Source organism: Xiphophorus maculatus, chromosome 4 (assembly GCF_002775205.1).
Source record: "Xiphophorus maculatus strain JP 163 A chromosome 4, X_maculatus-5.0-male, whole genome shotgun sequence".
Lineage (NCBI taxonomy): Eukaryota > Metazoa > Chordata > Actinopteri > Cyprinodontiformes > Poeciliidae > Xiphophorus > Xiphophorus maculatus.
In genome coordinates this window covers 21,397,676-21,421,085 of record NC_036446.1, presented here as the reverse complement: position 1 = coordinate 21,421,085, position 23,410 = coordinate 21,397,676, and the positions used below count along the sequence as shown (strand labels likewise).

Sequence of the window (23,410 nt, the reverse complement as noted above, 5' to 3'; positions counted from 1 at the left end):
GTCTTTAGAATAGCCCACACACATTAATAATTTGCTTACCATCAGGCGTTAGGGATAGGGTTAAGGTAACCCATAGATAAACACACTGTGGTGAGTTTATCTATGGGTAGTTTATTGGTTCTTGTCTAGTATTGATGAGTGTTATGTTTTTATCATCTTGTTTTTGTGGTCTAACCTTTTTTATGGCTTTTACGTGTCTAAAAAGTCTGTCGAGCGACAAGTAAATAAGGCTATAAATGCTGTAGTGCAAACTAAACAGAATCACAATAAATAAATCGCTAATTCATGGCAACATTATTTTCAGAGGGTAGCGATATCCATGCAACATTCTAGAGAAATAGATTTGGACATCGTCTATTGTTGTCCTTTTTTTAAGATGCCAGATGTGATAATTTGGCAATGAAATTGGATATAAAAGGTATTTAAATGTGGCTAAATGGATCATTTGTCTGTCAGTGTCAGTGCAGCTCAGGGATGTGGTAGAATAAGGGTGTGAAATTAAAGAAAAAAAGTGAAATTGCTGTCACAAATCTATCATAATGTACCTACATAAAATCATAGCTTTAACAAAACATAGCCCACCATAATTCGGGGCAAAGAGTATTTCTTGTCATATTGTCATGAGTTTTTGCTAACATTTGTCAAGCACACCTGAAATTTTAAAATATGTTAAGACATAAAGACACCCACCTCAAGCTGTTTTATCCAACTAAAAACAACTTTTTTTATGCATTAAAATTGATCACAGTTAACTTTTAAATGTTACCATTATTATTAGCAGTGTTTTTGTAGCACCTCCTCACACGCTCACCAACACACTCAGATAAAAGATGTCTCTACAGGATAAAATACATATTCATGCTATTTGAAGTTCAGAGTGCTTTATGCCAGGATAAGACTTTATTGGTATGTCATATTGACACAGGAGGGTTTTGGCATCTTTTATTTGTTCATGTGAATACTCTGGCTGCAGGGTTTTGGATGAGCTGTAGATCTAATTTGAGAACGCCAGGACATCGATATTATATCAAACTGCAATATTCAAGCCTAGAGGTAACAGAGACATGAGCTAGTTTTTCGACTTTTCAGTTTATCTAAATATCTTGGGGATAATGTGAGTGTAGGGACCAGTCCATGTCCGGAACAGCTCAGCATAATGAGGCCCAGCAAAGTTAATTCACTTTCACTTTAAGCATCTACAAAATGTGATTTGGAAGGATCCTTGAATCCTATCAGACATCAGAAGAGCAAAATGCCTTCTGAAAAATAAGGATGTCTGAACCTGCCAGAAAGGTGTGCGAAAAGTTATTTGTGCCGCTTGAACTGTGGATGACTTAATAGCAGTCTTAGATAAAATATCTAACTGCTTGTATGAGAGCAGACTAAGTAGGTCTGAGTATATTTAAAGATAAATTAATGTAATTAAAACTTGCTTATATAAAAAATAGACCCTTTAGAAATGTTCACTCTAACATAGTGGACATACGTATATCTAGGCTGAAAATTTTGAATCTGACTTTTGAACCTACATGTCATAGAAGTAATGCAATTATCCAGCTCTGCAGAGTAATCACTGGCATGCTGTGTGTTGCAGTTCCTCTGTTCAGGCTCTTGAAAGCTCAGTGTACTCCTTCACTGGCATCCAGCAGTTCACTGAGGTCAGCCACAGGAAACCTTTAACAGCTTCACACAGAGACACCTTTGAAAGCTAATGAAAGCTTTATTATGATATTATTATTTTCACTCGGGGTTTTCAACCATCACAGCTGACCCTTTTTTCTCTGTGTGCACAGTGAGAAATTGTCAAGGACTGCTCAACTGACCTGTGGTTTTTCAGCATGTATGAAAAGATCTGTAACCCTGCACAACGGCACACAGTCATGTTTTTATTTCTCAAGAACGTCTTGCATTCATTTGCTCAAGCTATATCTCAAACATAGCTGTAGCCAGGTCATTGCCATTTGACTGTGTAAACAGAATCACGGCCTTGCAGCATTGGGTCGTGAAAATACACATACACAAAAGTACAGCTTCCTGCGCGATCATTTTGTCTGCTTATTGACTCTTTATGCTTCTTTTCCTGAACAGCATATTAAAGGCTGTGTTCACAGTGAGCTCCGTGCTCTTTGAAGTGCTCAAGAGCTGCAACAGATCCTCAAATATTGACTTTTAAGCCTTCTGGGGAAAAGAGAGAGCAGAGATGGATGGAGAGAAACATGACTCACACAGAAAAATAACAGACAGAAAGACAGGAAGAAACGTCTGTTTATTATAGCTAAGGTAGGCAGATTTATTACACGAGGGCCGAGTTTGCTTTGGCTAAATCTTTGTTTGGTAAATGCTAATGTACGATATGAGGAGTATGTGTATTGATGTGGAAGAGGAAGTGGAAAGAGATAAGAGATTTGACATTAGCTGAAAAAAGTCCATAAGTATGAACTCCTTTCCTTTCCCTTTCTTTTCCTTTCCTTTCCTTTCCTTTCCTTTTATCAAAATAGACTTCTGAAGCCCCTCTGAGCAAGCAACCACAGTTCTACACAATACTTCCTTTATTTAAACCAAATACAGACGGCTGAAAAGAAAACATGTCAGAGCTTACTGTATTTATACCGATTTTCAAACTCTTTTCCATCCCTGACACCTGCAGGTCACAGCATTCGGTCTGTTGCTGTTTGCAGGAGTTCTGTTGTTTTGTTGGAAAAAAGAAATGTGCAGAGAAACATTTTTTCAGACAGAAATCAGATTGTGGACCCCCCTACTCCTGCGTGCCTCTGCACGCCCCGACCCACGCAGAAGATGAAAGACTGATTTTAAGTCGGTGGTTTGTTTTTTAAGTCAGAGCAACAGGTATGCTGAACTCACTCATGTTTTCTAGAAAACCCATTCTGGCTCACCTCAGTCTCCACTTGGCAGGCTTTCATATGGTGCACGTGTTTGCATGTCTTGATGCCTGTTTTGATTATGTTGCTTTATCTTTTTTCAGTGTTATATTTTTCTTATCCTAAACTTATCTAAAATATGTACACTTGTGTGAAATTGAGTCTTGCCCATGGCAGAAGAAACATATAAAAATCTTATCTGTCCTCTGATGGTCCTTCAGGGGGTAGTTTTTTTTCTAGAAATGTGATTGGCGCTCTAAAAATGAAATGCTTCTTGCAGGGACTGCAGGTAGAAAAAAACCCCCAATTACATCTGGTAAAATTGTTTAAAATCAAAGTTCTGTTTTTGTCTTTAGCTTGGAAACATTCTTATTTATCACTCTTGTCCTTACAGTAGGTGTTTTTTGTGTGCTGTTGGTGTAAAGCTTTTAGATAACCTAAAGTTTAAAAATTCATTTACTGAGAAGCATTTTGCTTCTTCAGCCCCACCTTCAGAAACTGTTCTGACGTGTCAGGCAGTGGAGTCCAGAGATAAAATATGCTCAGTCAGACAGTCTGGATATCAGCTGTTCTCCTTTTAGAACTCTGGACTTTAAATTCATAATTGACAGACATCATGTTTATTTTGTTTTGTTGTTTGTGACATTTACTGTAGCTTCATATTAAAACATCTCCATTGGTGATGCAACAAAATTGGCTTCTGTTAAACTTCATCTTTAACAGAAGCCAATTTTTCTATGTCCTCTTCTTTGTTTGGCTGCTCTTTAGAATTGCTTTTGTATTTTAAAGGATTCAGAAGAGGGGCTGAAACAGTCCGTCGAGATGCTGTTGGTTTCTCAGTGTAGTTTATCTGAAGTTTCCTATGTCTGATTCAGAGACAGGAAACATGCTAATACCTTATATATCCCTAAAGTGTTTACTTAATCTTTTACATTAAAATTGGGTTGATAGGAAATGATCTCCGCCTCACTTCAGTGATTATACTCTAACAGGGGGTTTAAGTCTACCAACAGCTCTCCTCTCAGGTGAAGTGAATGAATGATTTCTGCTGTATTCACCTCAACAGACCAAAGAGCTGCTGGTAGCTCCCAGTCTTTCTCTTTGTGGCTTTGTAAATGAACATTCCAGATGCTCATGATACAGGATTGGCATATTTTTGCATTGGCTGAAGAGCAAGATGTGATATTTTCACAGTGCTTAACTTGACTGTCAATGTGTCACCATCTTTTTTCTCAGGTACCCAAAAATGCTGCCGTGCAAACAATTCAAAAATGGTGGATGCTTCTTCATCTTACATAACCAAATATCTTTGCGAATGAAAAAAAAAAAATCAAAAAAGCTGTGTTTTTAATTCTTAAAACAAATTTTAAAATGTCAATATTTTTTTGTTACCCTTCATTTATTAACATGAAAATAATGATTTATCAACAGCATATATTAAACCTAACTGAGCAATCAATTATCAGTCTATGTTACTCTGTCACAGTGATTATTTAATCTGTCTGCAACACTTGAGGGAAAATGAGGCCGTAGTTTTATTTTTTGCTGCCGCCTACAAGGAAGAAATAAATACTAGCCAGCTTCTTTAAAAGTAATTTTCATAGTTGCTTGATATACTTTAGCTACAATTATATCTACTGAAACACCAGACCTTGTCATAAAACAACAACTTAACGGAGCCCCTTATTTTCATCTTTTAACACGTCACAAAGAGCTCATGGTTTCCTGTTTCCTGTACTAACCATGCGGCCCTGGAAGTCATAGACTTCCATTGTGAGCATGTTTTCTTTTTTTTCTTCGGGATGAGCTGAACCCATAGCGCCACTGACTCATCCTCTCTAGATGGAGAATGGCCTTTTCTGCAGCCTATCAGATGTCACCGGGCTCCTCTGTTGTGGTCACAGCCATTCACCAGAGGATGAATCACATTAATAAAAGCCATCTTTGCGTTGCTCGGCAGCTCGGCTGAGGTCAGCTGGTGGCATTTGAGAGCTGGAAACCTGAAAGCAAGGCAAGTTTCAAACAAAACCGGCTCACGTTGATGTGCTCTGCTCACGCCTTACAGTCCACTTTTAGGGATGCATCTCAGTTCAGAGCACTCGCTGTGTCAGCCGTCCCTGTGCTTATTCAGATTGAGTGTGAGAGAGCAAGAGCTTTTGGTTTTTTGTTTATGTCAAAAGGGTCTTGTACTACAAAGGCTTGTAGTATTTATCTTCCTGCTGACTGATCCCCTACCTCGGTGACAGATTTATGAATACAAATATATACATGAGCAGTGCCAGCATAAATGCCTGTTAAGCCAGTTTAAGCACCAGTTTTAAGGATTTGGAGCTACAGTAAATCCAATGGGATTTGAAAAGAACAAGTCACATGTAAATGATTCTCACTGCCAACATAGAAAGGTGTGCCTATCCTGATCCTAATATAAACATACTAGTCTGAATGGGCTGTGGTCAAGTTTTGGTCTTTTGAAAGAAGCATCCAGAGCAGATCAATACAGAAAGAGTAAGAGGAAAATCTTTATTTAAACAGTACAACCTTCCTCAGGACTGAAAACTATACCATGTCACCTTCCTCCTCGCATTCAATCTGTGTAGAAAAAAAGTGAAATAGATCGCCCTCTTGTGGCAGAAGCAACGTTGAACACTTAATGATTTCTACTGTACTTTCTCATGCAAGAAAACATGATACTACAATTGCATGGTATGTCTCTATTCTATGCCAGTGTCACTCCCCAACCTTTCATGATTGCTAAAAATCTTAATTTATAAAATGCAGTATCTGCTTTTGTTAGAATTTCTTAAAGTTATTTAACAATTAAAATGTTCAAACCTTTAGCGGGCTGTAAAATGCTCTGGGCATGAAACAGGCTGCTAAATGCAGAAATGAACAGCCAGTTTAGTAAAAGTTTAACAAACCTTGGTAAAGTTTCAGCCTCCTCTCACTGTTCTTCCACATACCAGAAGCACAAGCATTTCCCTTTGTATCAGTCTGATCTCTGACACTAAACAATCCACAAGCGAAGGAGTGAGTTTGGCTTTCTAATGACTCAACCTTCTAATCAACAAAGAATGTAATACTTTTGTTCTTGAAAGAAAAATGGCTTTAAAAAAAGTCCCTTTCTATATTTCATTGCGGTTTTTGTCTGTCTACCACAGAATATCATGGTTTTCTGTTATGATTAACATTATCCAGCCAGGCGCTGTTAGGGCAGCACAGGTCAAAACTGAAGCACAGAGGAATTGTCAGCCTTTAGAGTCTGGAATAACCTGCCTCTCGATATTCATACTGCTGAGTCCAAACAGTCTGCTGGTCACTTTTTGGCTTGTAATTTGAGTCTCCTTGTGGAGTTGTTTTTATTCTAATATTGTTGTATTGTTTTGTTTGATTTATGGTTTTAATCTGGTTATTTGTACTTATTTAATTTATTTGTGCTCTCTCTGCCTTATTTTTAATAACTCAGAAAAAGTACTTTATGTTTTTAAACATGTTAAAGAAATAAAATTAACATTGATTTAAGCTGATGTACTATTTTCTTGGCTGCCAGGTTATTAAGAGTGATAGTTGGTCTCAATATGCAAACTTTGTTATACTTTAAGCTTAAAGTATAGTAATTGCATTTTCAAGCCTGTTGCTTGCAGAACATAAAAAGATCTTTTAGACAGGCTTGATTATTTCAGCTGAAAAAAAATCTACCTAATATTCTTGTATTTTTTAGGCTTTCTCCTCATAACATTTATGTCCTCAGGCAGACTTCGTTTCTCACTGTCCTTTTTGATGCGAAATTAGAATATCGTGAAAAAGTTAAATTTTTTGTATGGATAATGGCTGACACCTTTAAGGAGAAGCTGATCTCTTTATCAGTCAAGACTTTACATCTGTCCAAACTGCTAAAGTTAGAAAAAGGCTGGTTCAGTCCATGATACTTGATTGACCATAGATGAAGATGAGAGAAGCCAGACCTGCTATCTAAGCAACCTGGACGTCCATCACCTCTGCTGTGCCAAAGACTGATCATCTCCATGCCGCGCTGCTTCGATGCAGTAATTAATGCAAAAGGAGCTATTACTGCATAGAAATGAACAAGGTTTCAGAAACCTGGCATTTCTGATTCAAATGTAATTTTTGTAAAAAATCTAAATTTACGAGACACTGAATTTTGGATTTTCATTATCTGTCAGCCATAATCATTAAAATGACAAGGAATAAGGGCTTCAAATATTTCACTCTATGTGTAATAAAGCTATATATGAGAGCTCATATATGAGACTCTCTTTCGGAAGTGAGTGACAAAAAATATTTAACTTTTTCCACAATATATAAATTTTTTAGATGTACTTATACAAGGACTCAGAGTGATTCTTAAATCATTAGACGACACATAATTTAATTGATCAAGTTTTTATAATTTGACAACTATAAAAATCAAAATAAAATAAAAACTACATGAAAAAAAATCCATATTTTATATAAAATAGCACTTGTTAAAATCCTTTTCCATCCCTTTATTCAGATTTATTTTTTTGCTTTGATTTACATAGATTGATGATTTAGTTACTGTATTACTTGCTTTTTTGTTACATGTTTTTACTGAACCCTTTAAAGAAGGTTTTACAAGATCCATTATTGTTATTAAAATGCAACATTTCTGTTCTCAAAGAGAGAACATATAACAATCTTCTCTTAAAAATGCTCTATTTTGACAGATGGGATCCACAACATTTATAATATACATGTGATGTTCAGAATCCTGCTCCTAAGGTCCATAATAATCTGTGCGTCTCTGTGGTCTCATATTGTGTCTCTGTCTCATGAGTGAGGCGACATTCTGTTTCATCAACTCACACATGAACAGATTTTCTTGCTTTTCTCTCTGCTTTTGCAGATTCCCTGTCTGATATTTGCTTTGCTCTCTGACCACAATGCTTGTTGTGTAGGAGGTGCTGATTTCTTTTTGTGTTTTCACACAAAAACACTTCTTTCAGTCTCTGATCTTGTTAGACATAACACATTGAGGCAAGATCACAGAGGGGCTGTGATAAGACTCGGTTCCTGGTACCTCCAAGTTTAATGTTCCCGCCTGAGATGTTGCCTGCAGGCATGACATCCCCCTCTCTGTTTCCCCTTGCGGTGGCCCTCACAAGGGGGTCTTTTTGGTCAGACTTTCCACACGAGTGCATATTACTCTACGTTTTGGCTGTGTAAGAGCTCATCACATTAGCTGCCCCCTCTTTCTCAGACTCAGCCCCTGGCCAGCTCCGGGTGCTCGCCCCCATCTATTCCCTCACAGCTCATGACAAGCACATGATCCGAAAAACAGCCGTGGATCAGGTATTAGTTGAGATAAAAACGAGCAAAGAGTGACAGGAGGATAAAAGCGAGCTTGTTGTTGCAGTGAAATTTTTCTTTGTGGTTAGATTACACTTTACTGTGTGAAGAAAGGTCTTGGAGAGCCAGTAAAACCCAGTCTCTCGGGTGTTGCTGATAAAAGTGGTGCACAAATGTGTTATTTGTACCAGAATTGCTGTCTTTACAAAAATGCAGAACTTTGGACAATTACTGTTTATTTTATCTACAAAGTTGTAAAATAAACAGTAATGGCCTTTATTCACAGAAAAAGAGGCAGAGACAAGGGGGAGAAGTGTCCTGAAGCAGCTGCCAAATTACATAGATTTATTGGTTTTTTTAGATAAGGTGTGCTCTGCATCCATACAACATGCACCCCTAAATGTTTAAGGCAAACCATAAACTTATTGACCCTACAAAGATTTCTCAAATCAGAAATTATGATTCTTCTACAAGGATTTGGTGAGATCTTTAAATTTTCTTTTTAAATCTCACATTTAAAAGTCGTCTGTTGTGTGGAAAAAACACAGGCTGCCAAACCAGATGGTGAGGTGCTTACTCTCCCGGATCTTACACTTTCCTCCATCTTTGACCTAAAATAAACCAATTAACTCCTTGTTAATGACTACAGCTTATTTCAGTGTAGAATAATTACCATGCCAAATGTTGTGCAAACTTAGGCAAGAGTGTAACACTTTTTGTAATATATGATTTCATTAGGAATGGGCCCTTTTGAGGTTTTCAAGGTGTAGCTTTGAGTAGAAATGCCATAGTTCCACAGTATAGAAATATTTGACATTGAATCTTAAACAAACTTTTGTTACAAAAGCTAATTTACTTTAGACATATACTTCAAGCAGAGTTAAAAAACAAACACATGGTAAATTCAATCCCTTTTTGACAATCCCCTCTTCCAGTGATACTGGGAATATGACTTGCTAATATTTGTTAATAAATTATTGGGCTCTCTGCATGGGTGGAACCTCAGACAGCTGCTTGACAACTATAGTTTAAATACAGCTTCACTTTAGTAAGAGTAATGCTTTATTTTCCAAACTCTGACTATTCATGTATTATCATCAGAACCAGAAATAGTTCCAAACATGTGCATATTTCCATATGTGCAGTGAAGGAAAAGCGCAGCAGCCTTCTTTTAAACAGTTGGTTGGTAGTGCAGTGCAAAGCAACAGGTGGGGAAGGGGCAGCGCGGTGTTACTCTATACTCCATACAGCTGGAAAAAAACTCTGGTTACTCCAGATCATTTTATGGTTTCTCATCTGAATGACTTTTAAGCGGCAGAAGACATTTTAACCGTAGCTTTTTAGCACCATGTCACACTTTGTTATTGGTGGCCAGCCCAGCCTTACCCTTCAACTTCTTGTTGTTTTCAGCGGTTTTACACACGTCTCACTGGAGTGCTGCTATAAAGATGGCACATTTACATTGTTCTGAAACATATATTTTATCACCACTGTTTCTACTCTGACGTTTTGTACCCTCCTATTTCCGTTTTTGTCAGCAAAATCTTAGGTTAGAAAAGAAATTGCTTCACTACATGTTTGCTCCTTGCTTTCCAGAAGAAGAAACCTCAGGGAGCTGCAGCCCCTGCTGGGAATAACATTGTTCTGCACATTTCTCTTTTCTTTTGAACTTTTGTACTTCTCTCTCTCTCTCTTTTTTTTTCTTTTCTAAAACTCTCAACAAGCAGCAAAGCTGGCCCGATGCTGAAGATATGTTAAAATTAGCTGCGGCATCTCCTTGTTCTTTTATCTCTCCGTCTTGATTTGTCTCTGCTGTTTTGTATTCCACAGAGACCTTCGAGGTTCTGATGAGGCAGGCGGAGAATCACACCAACGTCGTCCTCCAGGTGTCTTATCAGAAAATAGCTGATCCTGCTGCTGGCTCAGTGAGGGAACTCTTCACCGATGTCGGTCTCTTCCTGCTGGGTTCTGAGCTCAACGTTGATGAGTTTGTGCAGCGCTTTTTCGACGCTCTCCTCCCGCTGGTCTACAACCACTACATAAGCCCAGGTGTCGGTGACACGTCACCAGGCTACGCTGAGTGTGTGAGGTCACTCAACCGTGTTATCAAACCATTTGGTACAGTGCCGGACCTCTTCGCCGATCAGATTGCTACCTCTGGGGTCTCTGGGAAGCTGCTGCTGCAGGCTCTGCACCTCGGCATCGAGGTCATTAACACCACGGACCATTTACAGATGAGCCGTGAATGCAGGCGGGCCCTGCTCAAGATGCAGTACTGTCCTCATTGTCAGGTGTGGTTGCATTTCTGTGATGTAAGTCTATTGATCTGAGTTAATGAAGCGTATTTACTGGCAGCGCTAATCTCTGAGCACTTCCCTCCACAGGGCATTACCCATTCCAAGCCCTGCATGGGCTACTGCCTCAACGTAATGCGGGGGTGTCTGGCGAGCATGGCAGAGATCGACGCCCACTGGAGGGAGTTTGTTCGCTCGCTGGAGGGCCTGTCAGCAAGGATGCATGGAGCTCAGGATTTGGAGCAAGTGCTTCTGGGAGCTCACACGATGCTTCATGATGCTATCGGGCACGCTGAGAAAAATGGACCTCGCCTCTCGGCACAGGTTTAGATCATGAGCAGAGATGTAAAATTGCTTTTGATGGTAGATTTTAATGTATCTTGGGGCTCTTTATAGAAGGTGAACCCACTGTCAACTGCAGGTGTGATTGGATAAACAAAAAATAAAGTGCTTCACACTGGCCTGGAGCAATTTTTATTATGGAGCTGCTTGCTCTGTGTTAGAGAGGTATGCAGTCTTTAGGCCATAGATAAATTCCTTATGTATGTACAAAACAGATAGTTTGAAGAAGGAAAGGGTGAATTGCCTTAAAAATATCTGTGTGGATCGCTGCAAGGAGCTAAAAGTATGTAAACCTACAGATACAGGAGGACTTAGTCTATGTAGGGAGAAAACCACCAGTAAACCTTAAGCTGCCACCCATTTATCATCTTTTTAAGGTGGTCTTTTTCCTTCACCTTCCAGAAAAGGTGGACAATAAAGGCCCCTTTTCAAATGTTTTTTTTTCCCCAAGCTCTATATCTTTTTGGTTGTAAAGTGAATTCCACAGATGTTTGTTCCTGAGCTACACAGAGTTGGAGTGCACTAATTAAGACGCCACATCTCCATCTAGTGGACGATATGAGTAACTGCTGTTTGGCAGACAGACATAAATTAAGAGACATTGGAGTTGAAAGCCTTAGCTTGCACTAATGGCCGTAATACAAATAGTTATCACTCAGCCATCTCAAACAAATCTCATAGTTGAGGCCTCAGTAATGCTTAACAAGGTTATCCAGTTCTTAAAATACACATTCTTCCCTCAGTGTTTCGAAATTAAATTTGTGGCTGTTTTACTGTGCATTAGGTTCAGAAACTGTGCAGCACATCAATCAGGAGGCCAGCTCAGTCGGTCAGCATCCAGGACGCAAACAGCAGAGTCTCCATCCCGCTCAAAGCTCTGAACAGGCGGTCAGACGATTCACTTTCTGTCATGAGAAAGTAGGTGGAAGTCAAAGGCATATACACACAGCATAGTCAGCAGTTATTTTTAGTTTTACCTAGATTTTAAGAAGTATGCATGCTTACATGTGGCTACCTCTATTTTTTTTAGGGACTTTCTGAAGACTCTGCGTACCTTCAGCACATTCTACGGTGGCCTGGCAGATCAGATGTGTTTGCAGGGACTTTCTTCTGGTGACGGGTTGCCATGCTGGAATGGAACATACATTGTGAAAAGGTTTGTTTCAAAAGATGTTAATGAAAAACACATATGCTTAATATAAGAGCAAATGAGGCAAACAGCATCAGAAGATGCTTTCATTGCTGAGACTCAAATTTGTTTAGTTTTCAGGTGTTCCCTTTATGTCTTTGTTTGGACAGATGTAAACATGCATGATTTCTTCATTGATAAACCATAGAGGTAGTGTTATATAGAGTCACAGCCTTATGTCTTAATCCAAACACATGAGCAACTATCTGGAAATAGTTAAAAACTAATCCTAAAATGAAGAGTAGTCAGAAACTTGGTTTTAAAGTTCACTGCATAAATGACTTGTAAATAATGTTGCTAACTTTTTTTTCCATTCAGTTAATTGATTCATGTTGTTTTTCTTCTTTGACTTTGGTTTTTAGTTTTGTTTACTTGATCCAAACCGCCTTTCAGAAGGAAGAAGGGGAAAGTGGGAACACATGCTCAGCACAGTTTCTTGAGCTAATTATAGTTTAAGTTCCATGTTAAAGTTTGAATCTTTCACACTTTTTGGCTGTCCTAGTAAAGATGCCTTTCCTCAAAGTTTATTTTGGCATCCATGACTTCCTGTTTCTCAGGAGGTCAGTAGAAATATGACATGACGTAGCAGCCCATTTCTCTTAGCCACTCTATTAAATGGGAAAAACAAGGGAATGAATGTCAGTAATTGACTACAATGTGACAACTACTAAACTTTCTCACATTTACAGTGGATAAAAAACTATCTACATGGAGGCAGGCCCGTATTTTTTTCTTCCACTTTATGAACTCAAACTTAATAGTCTGGGTTTTCTAAGTGCTGCAATCCATGGGAAACTTATTAGAGTTGTTAGAGTGCATAGCATCATGAGGGTGCAGTATATTTATTTTTGAACTAATCCCATCGAGTTTCTCACTTTTTTATTTTACATGGGTTGGAGACATGAATGGTTCAAACATCGAAGGACACAGCTAGACTCAATGTAGATATCAGATGTCAGAAATGTCATCATTATGGTCAGAAAAGAAATTCTTATATATATTATTAGATGCTCATTCATGATATAGATGATCCTCTGAAACAGAAAACAGATTTTCTGTGAACTGGAACAGGCAGACTGGGGCCTCTCTCATAGTATCAGTCAGTGGCCTTGTCTTCATTACATCACAGCTCTCAATCTTTCTCATCCTGTCATCACTCAAGGACCCCTACACATATCCCTGGTCGGGGGTTGTTCTTTTTAACTGTCAGCTGCTCTTAAAAGAACAGGAATAGCAGGTGGACTGGTTAGTTTTTGTCAGCTTGGACTTCAACATATTCTTTTGTAGAAGATAACAATTACATGGACTGCAGGGAAAAGCTGGAAAAATATATTTTACAGCACTCTTAGCTGGACTTCTTAGTATTAGGATGGTGCAGCTAATTAAAAATTAAGATAGATGGTCAAAGTTCAGTTTCACTGCACCTCTGATAATTTAAACTTTCCATGTTTACTGTCTCCCACCACAGGGCCATGACTTTTTGTAGGAAAGGAGTGAACTTCTCAGATAATAGCATTGTTTATTATGTGCTGGAAGAAGAAGCAGGCCAGCAGGCTGCAGGCTCTTGCAGCAGCCTCTGGGAAATATTTATGGTCCTGGGAATCTTTTAGCTGCTTAAGCTTCCTTTCTTTATTTCCCATTAACAGTTATACTTATTGATAGGGATTCTTCCACCTCAGGTCCACTTGGCTTCATTTCGGTTCAGCCATTACTGAAAAAGTAGAAATTAAGAGACATTAAGAAACGGGCCTCTGAGGGGAGTATCGAGCCGAGAATCTCGGCAGCTTCTGGAGATCTGCAATCCTTTGCTGCTTTCTGCTACCCCAGAACCATAGATGAGTGGCCGGGAGTCAACACTGGCTGAGACAAAAGCAATAAATAACCTCCTACCTACAGGTCGTAACCCAACACCCACCGAGAGAGGGGGGATAAAATTCGCTGTTGGATGGTGTCTGATTTACAGAAGCTTATCGAGGCCTCAGAGTCCCTAAGCGATTGCTTCTGTGGGTGTGTGCGTGTGTATGTGTGTGCGAGTGAGAAACAGTGTACATGTATGCCCCTTGCAACATATTTTTGTGTGTGCTGGCACAAATTGTTTTATGGCCTTAAAGAAGCATAAAGTTGAACCAGAGCTTTGCCTTTTTTTAATAAAAAGAGTGAGCACAAAAAGCTCTCAAGAGACTCAGATTTAGGGAAGATTTAATACATGTTCTCTTTTGAGTCTTTTGGCAAATAAAGTAAATATATAAAGAATGATCAGATAAGATCACAAAGGAAGAATACGAGCAGCTTTTATCCCACTGTCTCTGAGAATGTGGATGGCTGGATTTTATTTCAGTGTGAGAGAAAAAAACACATTCTGTTCTTCTGCTGCTGCTTGGCTCGTTTCATTTACTCACTCATATTAGCAGAAAGACAGATTAGACAAGCAATCTTGTAATTAGTGTCTTAGATTAAGACACAATTTGATCTGAAGAAATTCCACACAGCTTTGGCATGCTACACTGAAAAACAAAATGTATATATTACTTTTGCAAATATGAAAATGAATGGTCTCAGCTATTTTATGTTCTTTGTTCTTGAATACTAATAGGTGTTTTTATATAATCACTGTTTTCTAAATGTTCATAGGACTGACTTGGTGAGATTTACTGTGTGTTACTATTCTATGGTCACTAATAATAATTGCTTTTTGATGTAAGCTAAAATATGACCCAACATCTTTAGCTGGTTCTTATTTTGAGATGTTCTTGCTGCTTCTTTATTGAACTGTGATAATAACACTAAAGTTAAGAAATATTGACAGAATTTTTTCTACTTTGTGGTCACTAGGGGGCACCGCTAGCAATTTACAAACAACATTTCATGTTGCATTCTGCATGTACTCGTGTCGTATTTTCAAGTTGGAAATACAGTCCATCCTTTTGAGAAGGATCTAAATGAGAAGATTGTGCTAATTGTATACCTGCAGTTCAGTATCCAATATGACTGTGGATCATGTAAAATGTTATGACAGTTGTTAACAAACCATATTTTGGACTTCTGAGGGTTTTTAGCTCATGAAACCTGAAGAAACCCACATACAACCTATATTTATTAGCTTTAATTTAGTGTTTAAATGCACATAATTTCATCCACCCCTCCATCAGGTTGTTCTGCTACTTATTTTCCCAACTAGAATATACTCAACTCAGGTGTGACGCCATTTCTATCTTTGAGACAAATCAAACGCACTAAAACTAGAACCATTTAAAAACAGTGCACTAGATTTAGAGGTATCTTGTGGTAAAAGTGAAGACAGCAACAAACTAAACAAACTAAATATGACCAACATATTTCTACAATTCATCAGACCTGTTCTAGAACAAGCCCGTAGTTTAATTTCAATTGACAGGAGAAAAACACATAAACATGTTTGTGATTTTACACATAATAGCTCTAACTAAAACGTAGTTAAACATACTATATTTCTGATTATCTGCAGAAAAACAAGCAGCTATCATTAGGGTTACTGTCATTATCTAGAGTCTTTTCTGTTCAAAACAGTTGTGGGTCATGTAGCCAATTAGCAGAAATATGAAAACACTGTAAATCAGAAATGCTGTGAAAATTATATTTCTGCAGGTAATTTCTATGTGACAGCAGATAAGGAAGTAATTTCCCAATTTTATTCTTCTCAGGTTTTATTTGTAAACTGGTATGAATAAAGAATTTAAAGGTCTCAGGATTTATGTCATTGGACAGCTTGTCATGAAATCAATAAACACGTTGAAAAAAACTCCAGCTCCCTTTAAATAGCCGAAGTTGGAGACACTGTCCTTGTCTGGGTGGAAAGGTTAATACATTCCCACATACTTCCCCCATCTGTCACACAGCACAAATGGCAGGTTGCCATGAGCTACCTGCTCTTAAAAAGTACCCAAACCACAGCAGATGTTGGTGGGTAAAACTTGGGTAAAGAATCAAATTAATCTGATTTTATTTGATAACCAGCCCAAACCACAGCAGATGTTTGTGGGTAAAACTTGGGTAAAGAATCAAATAAATCTGATTTTATTTGATAACCAGCTGAGAAACAACAGATTTAGATTTTTTAAAGTAAAACTCAAGAAGGAAAACCTATTTTTTTCACCTATTTTCCTACCAGTTGGAACAGCTTTATTCTGTAGAAGCAATGCTAAAAAGCCTCAGCCACGCACAAGAACCAGAGTGTGATGGTTTATTCATGATTACCTCCTCTGGCGTAGGCTCACTTTAAGTCCTCCCCACCTGCGGTTTGTCTCACGGCTTCAAGCACTCACCGTGTGTTTGGGAGTGTGTTTGTACTTTCAACGTGCCTTTTTTAATTGAATACAATATTTTTACCATTATCACAATAGAAAGTCAGGAGACCTTGCACACTGTTTGAGTTTAACATGTAGTGATGAGTCCAGTGAGGTGAATGCCAACAGCATGCTTCGAAAAGATGCCAGAGGACAGGGAGGCAGATTTGAGCATGGCCTTTTGTTTAATAGGCCACCCTTTATGCTGTTGGAGCTGTCTGAGTGCTGACCTTTGACCTTTCCCTTGTCTTCGCTGCCCTCGCTAATCCTGTGGAGGTTAATCACATGGTAATGGGAGCCCAGGAGTTGAGGAGCAGGCCGCCTCTCAGTGTGCGGTCAGTTAGCCGAAGGAATGAATTGATGCTATGGATGAATGTCTGTGCTGCTGTTTTCATTTGTATTATTCATTTTATTCAGTTCTGCCCTTTTTTCTTAAACATTTCAATAGTTGCATCACTTTTCTATAGTTCTTCATGCGTATCATTTTCACACACATCTTGCTTAATTTGTAGCTCAAGTGATTAGCCAACTGAGGTAAAAAAAAAAAAAACATTTAATGGTTTGTTAGTAGAAATCCACAGAAGAAGCATCAGTGGTTTAGGTTGTTCTAACTACATCGACATGTGGCATGCCACATGTCAATATATATATATATATTTCTCAAAAATCAAGATGATGACATCAAATACCTTATTTTTCATGACTCCAGAGTGGTGGCTGATCATCTGTGCATAAGAAGTCTTTCTGTGTCAACTTCTTTGTGATCTGTATAAAAACAATATAAACAATTATGTAGTTGAAGTTTTTTATATTAAATGAGATACGGCTACAAAAATAGTCCTACATTTTGAGTTTTATGAAGTTACCAACAGAAAGGAAAAAAATATGTTGGAGTAATAACGCTGCTATTTATTTTAATGTACTTTTAACAGCAGAAGCTGTGTGAATTCTTTCAGCCACACACTGCAGGTAGAAATAATTGCCTTATGTTAAACCCAAAGTACGTGTCCATGCAGAGAGCCCTCCAGATGCAGAGCCTCAAATAAACATGATCACAGCTGCTTGTGTTTGTTGAGCACGAGCGTGATGCCGACTCTTCATCTATTAATAAACCTGCTGGGGAAGCTGTGGTGCCACATTCAGTGAATTGACTGTGGTCATTACAGTCATAAATCCGCACACTTGGTCTGCTGGGCTGCACAGGACCTGTTGCAACCCTCTTGCACCAGTAGGTGGAGCTCTGCACTTTGGGTTATGCTCAAACTCACGGGGCACAGGCACATGGCAGATTGCTATCGCTCTGCTGCTGCTCTGCATCTGTTTTGGTGATGTATGCCGTCCGGCGGTCGTTCTTATCCATGTTCTTCCTGACAGTGACTGACAGAAAACAAAATTTAAGTGATAAACAGATACACAGAACATCATGTCTCCTCCACCTCCTTCCTTTGCGGTGATGAACTGACCTAATTTTAAACAGAGGTAATAACCTTTTAAACATTCACTGTCAGATATATTATGCACAGCCATCCTCTTAGTCACGCTCTTGCAAGAATATAAGAGAGTTGTTATTTTCCTCCAACAAATGATAAAGAGATAAAACATTTCATAAACTAAACTCTCCCCCTCACTTTAAAGCTTATCAACACATAGTTTAGCTTTTTTTAAATAAGTAGTAAAATATAAAATTCAAAACATTACTGTACAAAGTCAAGACATTCTAAACGGGACCAAAGTGGGTGGGCTAATTGAACAGTTGTGATTGAGAGAAAGGAGGGAAAGATGAGAAGCAGAGGAAGAGCAGAGCGGACGGACGTTCTTGAAAAGCTTTGTATTGCGACAGCTGGCTGCTGCAGATAACCGCAAAACCACTGGAGCACTTGAGGTCCGGGTGCTGCATGGCTAGAGTTCCACTCCAACATGACCTTATATCCTGCCTGGGTTTTAGATGCAGGGGTTTGGTCAGAGTGCCACATCCTGACGATTATCCCAAGTGACAGAATCAAGAACTCTGTCTGGCTGACTAAATTGAGTTCATAAGTCCCTCTTGTACCGGTGTGTGGATGTGTGAGCCCGTGCACGCACGAGTCCGCCAGCTTGCTTTAGCCCCACGTTCTTGTATAATGCATGATTGCTCTGAACAGATAAATTTTCAATCTCACCCGCCGCAAAAGGGAGATTTCATTTATTTGTGCTCAGATATTATCCCTGATGTTGCTACAGTGACTGCCAGTGAGAGCACTGTGCAGGGGGGAGGCAGTGAATTCAGAGCTGGCTGGTGGCAGGTGGTGCATGTATATGCGTGCGTCTGTCTGGTCCCATTCATTTTTCAGTGACTCCACTCCCTTTTTGCTTTTCGAGCACCAAATCCCACACACACCACGCTTCTGCCACCTCGAGTTGGACGTCTGCCTCCAGCATCTGGAGCAGATTGTGGCCCTGCAGCTTGCCAGGTAACAGGACATTAACATCCAAGGCCTTATTGTCCACCGCTGAGCTGTCAGAGAGCACACCTTCTGTAACGACACCAGGCTGCCTCCGTCCAGCGATGAGCACGCGCTCGTGGCCCCCCTTGGAGCAGTCTTCCTCTGTAGCTTGGACATAAATCAGAACCCGCTGAAACTCGGGAAAACAAAGAGTTGGGAAAACTGTGAAGTTAATGCTCCTAAAGGGAGAGGATGTATTCTGTGATGGGAAACTCAGAGGGAGCCAACCCTATTTGTTTTGACAGAAATTACACTTACAAAAAGGACCAGAGTTGTGATTAGATTGCAAGGACACAGCAATATTGGTTTTATTGCACAATTTTACCAGGAATAATTTCAACAGTGCAGTGGTACAAACCAGTAAACAACAGACAAATAGAACAATTTTAGTAATGGACCTCTACAATAAAGCTTGTGAATTTATTTTCTTGTTTTGTTTGGTGAATAGAGATTTGCCTTAGTGTATATTTTTCTCTGCTACACTGAGGCAGTCAAAACGTTGAGATGAATACAGAATAAAAGCTGAAAGCCTGACAATGAAGTCAGCACTTACCCAGAGTAACTATTTGCCTGTCTGCACATGAATTAGACTGATGGGGTGTCTCATCAAGGCCGCCTTCCTGCCGACGTTATGGCTGCACGCCATCCACGTCTGTGTTGGGTTCTGCTCCAGAACAGACTTAATTTCTCTCCGTGGCCGAAAACAATGGCTGCCGTATCTTGGTATCATTGTCTTAGTTTATCTGCTGGCTGCAGGCTTTTGACAGAGCATGCTGTACCTTCTCCCGGTTTAATTTTCCCTTTCATTTGGTAACTGCACATGCTTCCCATTTACTGCCACAAAGTGAAAAATGTAGTAGTCATTAAGTTTTCATTACCAGTGTCATTTGTTTCTTCTTTATGTAGTTTTGGCCTGGAGAAAGTTCTGTTCATGGAGGTAATTCTCATTTTAAATAGTGGCAGCTTTAGGTGGTAGCTTTAGTCCTCTTTAATGTTTTAGTTTTTTTTTACCTCACAAAAAAGTAGCAGTTTGCTAAATCTAAGCCTTATCATTCATTCTTTCTTCAAACAGTGCATTCAGGAAGTATCATTTCCTTATCAGGGAAAAAAGCCTGGCAGTCACTGGAGGTCTTTTCTGCCTTTATCAGGGATTTGTACCCACAGAAGAGTCAGCACCTCTTTATAAGTGAAACCTTCCCTTTTAGCTCCTGACCTAAGCTGAAAGCTGGGTGTGAATATGTTCTCATTAATCTCACCTCCCACAGTAAAAGGTCTGAGCCTGGTGGGTCCCTGAAAATGAATCTAAATGGCTTCGTGATTTCTGGGATGTAAACACAAATGTCTTGGGCAGCAAGGTGGCACGTCGCGGGATGCCCCGAGATCAGACTCTGCTCTCCTATCAATGTCCCTGTAAGGATGTGTTGCAGTTTCTATAGAAACCAAGCAGGCCTTATTAAAAAAAAAAAAGTTTCACCTTCTCCGAGTCTGCCCTTTACCTGACAGCCAAGATAAACGAGCCGGGTCCTAGGAGGAAGGCAACACAAACATGCATCTCTGCTCAGTGGCCCGTGCTCATTGGCTCTCTGCTGGAAGCCCTTATTTACCTTAATGTTGGGAGGAGGTGAGAATGAGGGAGGCTTGAGGTAGCCGGTGGAAGGCGGGTGTGTAGGAGTAGAAACTTACTGTGATTACTCACAATGCCTCCCGTAAACAACCTTGAACCATGCTGCAATAAAAAAAAGGAAGAAAAAAAAAAAGAGCAAACTACTCTTACTGCTCGCCCCTGACTGCACACCCAGGCCAGATGATGTCATATGTCACCTTCAGCTAATGAAGGTGATGATGACATGCACGAGTGCCGCATACGTTCACCATCTGCTCAGTTCCACCACGGTGGAGCTGCTCGCGGTCCTCACAATGCAGCAGAGAGGAGTCGAGGCACGTCGGCGGCGCGGTGTGAGCTTCCTGCGGCACGTGTGAAAGGCTCCGCTGCCTGCATCCAGATGATATGCTGCGAGTTTAATCATACCTTCGCACCCTAAAGCTATTAAAGTGACAAGTCTCTGAGGTCACTTCTCTTAGATCCCCTGAACAGGTTGGGTGAGTCAGTTGAATGATAAGATGGTGGTCGCCAGTGACAAAAAAAAAATCACAAACTTTTGAGTAACAGCTGTTTCTCATGTCAGTGTTGATTAAATAAGCCATGCATTAATTTTCCCATCTGTGCATTGTATTTTTCTGTTATTTTTCTTTATTATTATTATTTTTTATTATTACTTTTCACTCTTCAGGTTACAGATTTGAAATTGTTTGAAAATAAAACAACAACAAAACAAAAACACAACAGAAGTTTCTTTTTTTTCTGAAATTACTTTCAGACACTTAACTTAATTGCACAAGGGAGTAGATTGCTGTCCTAACAGCAATCCTAGCATTTCTATAATTTATCATGCAAAGTGTTTAGAGAAATATGAACCTGTTTGTTTTTTCAAATTGTCTTCTTGAAAGCTTAATCTGTTACAGCAATACACACATTCTTCAAAAATACTTTTAAGAAAATCTGTTTTTACAGAATGGCAAACATAAATAAATACATGTATAGTAAATTAATAAAGCTCTGGAATATAATTTTATATTTAGTGTTAAATTAACACATTTATGAAATTTTTATTGGCTGTTTAATACCTTGTGTTATTTTGTGAATTTAGTTTTTATATAAGAAAATTGTGTTATATCCAAACTTACCTGTATCTATAGATACACCGTTAGGCGTATATCTGGCCACCATACAGAGTTTGCAGGATGGTAAATTAATATCTAAAGCTCACCGTTACAGATGAGGCTTTTTTTTTGTAAAATTTTGCTGCAAGATTGAAAGATGTATTTCTTTTAAGGATTTTTACCCGTCTGTATCGGTGGTGCCTATAAATGTTGAAGAACCTGTAAAATCTTGTGCTCACAATACATTTGGCCAAAAATAAGACTATAGGGTTTTCTGGGGAAAAAAATTTAATCACAAAACTTATATTTCACCTAAATTGACTGCTCATTTATTTTAGCTGATCCGCCCTCCATGGCATCAAAGAAATCTTTGTATTTGAGATTCCTGGAGCTCTTTGCCTGTTAATATAAACAAAATTATTACATTTTTGTCTTCTGTGTTAAGTTTGGAGTTTGCACCAGTCAATTGCCAGAAACTGAAACCAATTCATAGGTAAATCAGACTTATTTATTGCCCTTTTGGCTTATAAAGACATTGAGCAACAAGATGTTCTTTCTGTTTATTAAATGTTTGGTAAATGTTAAAGAAATGGGCTTTGATACATAAATGTAAATAAATCCTAAGTGTTCTGTTGGAATAACTTGTACCATTGTATTAGTCAAACAGAAACGCAGACCTCAAATTAAACAGGAAGTTGGTAATAGTCAGGAAAAAGCCTGATTTGTGCATCTCCAGTGATAAATATTTTATTGTTTTGATTTTCAGATATTTCCTCTGTTTGTACTATGTTTTCATCACCAATGTTTTATTTAGTTAATCAATTTTATATTATTTGCAGACTTAAAAAAATCAAAAAAACGAACAAAACATTTATTTACTTTATGCTTATCAGAAGTGATGATTAATTACATTTTGGCTTCATAGAAATTATTGTGTTGTTGGACACATAGCATCCATTATTCCTGTATTGTTTAAAGTAAAAGGCTCTTTATTTGCTGCCCGGCTTTACTTTGTTGGGAATTGTCTTTCAGATTGATTACATCTGGAAGAGAAAGCCTCTTTGTGGTGCCTGCAGGTTATTAAAGTTTTGACTGACAGGTGCTTGACTCCAGCTGCTGAGCGGAGTGTAAAAAGGCGAAAGTTGGTGACTGTAGATGATCTTGAGATAACATCAGATGGCCTTTGAGAGCGTCTGAAATCCGTCTCTATGGGGCCACTCTTCTGCTCTTGTCATGTCTTGACACTTTTCTTTTCTTTCTCTCTCTCTCTTTTTCTTTTTTACCCCATTCTTTTTTCTTATTCTTCATGTCTGCCGAGTCGAGTTTCGGCGAGTTGGCAGCCTGTATCTGATCCTGAGGTAATTTACTGGCAGCGATAAGGAAGTGGTGTGCAAAGTCTTGCGATATAGTTCTTTCTGACAAGGCAATCTGAAGCCCACAGAGAGCAAATTGGAGGAAAGTCTTTGTTGCAGATGGGAAAGGAAACCCATGAGGTTGTTATTGTTGCACAAATATAACTAACTGTGAGTGAGTAAACAATTACATCTAATTTTTCTCATATGTGTGTTCAGTTGGCTTCAGGTGGGGAAATAACAATAGGGCAATGACTGCAGCAGAAATAAAAGAGAGGAGTGGGCCAGCTTTGCTTTGTTGAGCTTGATTGTTGCATCAACTGAAACTGTAAGTTGTTGACTTAATCCTGACTCATAATTTGGTTGTTGACTTTAAACCACATTTTTCTTTTGAGAAAAACAAACAGATTTTGCCTTGTTTGACTTTGTGTGAGCAGTTTTGCTCCAGAGGAAATTTCATTTACAAATGTGCGTGTGTGTGTGTCATCATGCATGTGCAA

At 38.9% G+C, this 23,410-nt stretch overlaps 1 protein-coding gene across 1 annotated transcript in view; it reads left to right on the top strand.

The window, feature by feature from the left end:
- gpc5 (glypican 5) overlaps positions 1-23,410 on the top strand; it is a 124,877-nt gene that overhangs the window by 15,056 nt on the left and 86,411 nt on the right. Inside the window, exons 3-6 of the mRNA XM_014471668.2 lie at positions 10,038-10,498; positions 10,592-10,825; positions 11,628-11,761; positions 11,874-11,999. Of these exons, the coding sequence (XP_014327154.1) occupies positions 10,038-10,498; positions 10,592-10,825; positions 11,628-11,761; positions 11,874-11,999 (955 nt within the window). The remainder of the gene's footprint in view (positions 1-10,037; positions 10,499-10,591; positions 10,826-11,627; positions 11,762-11,873; positions 12,000-23,410) is intronic.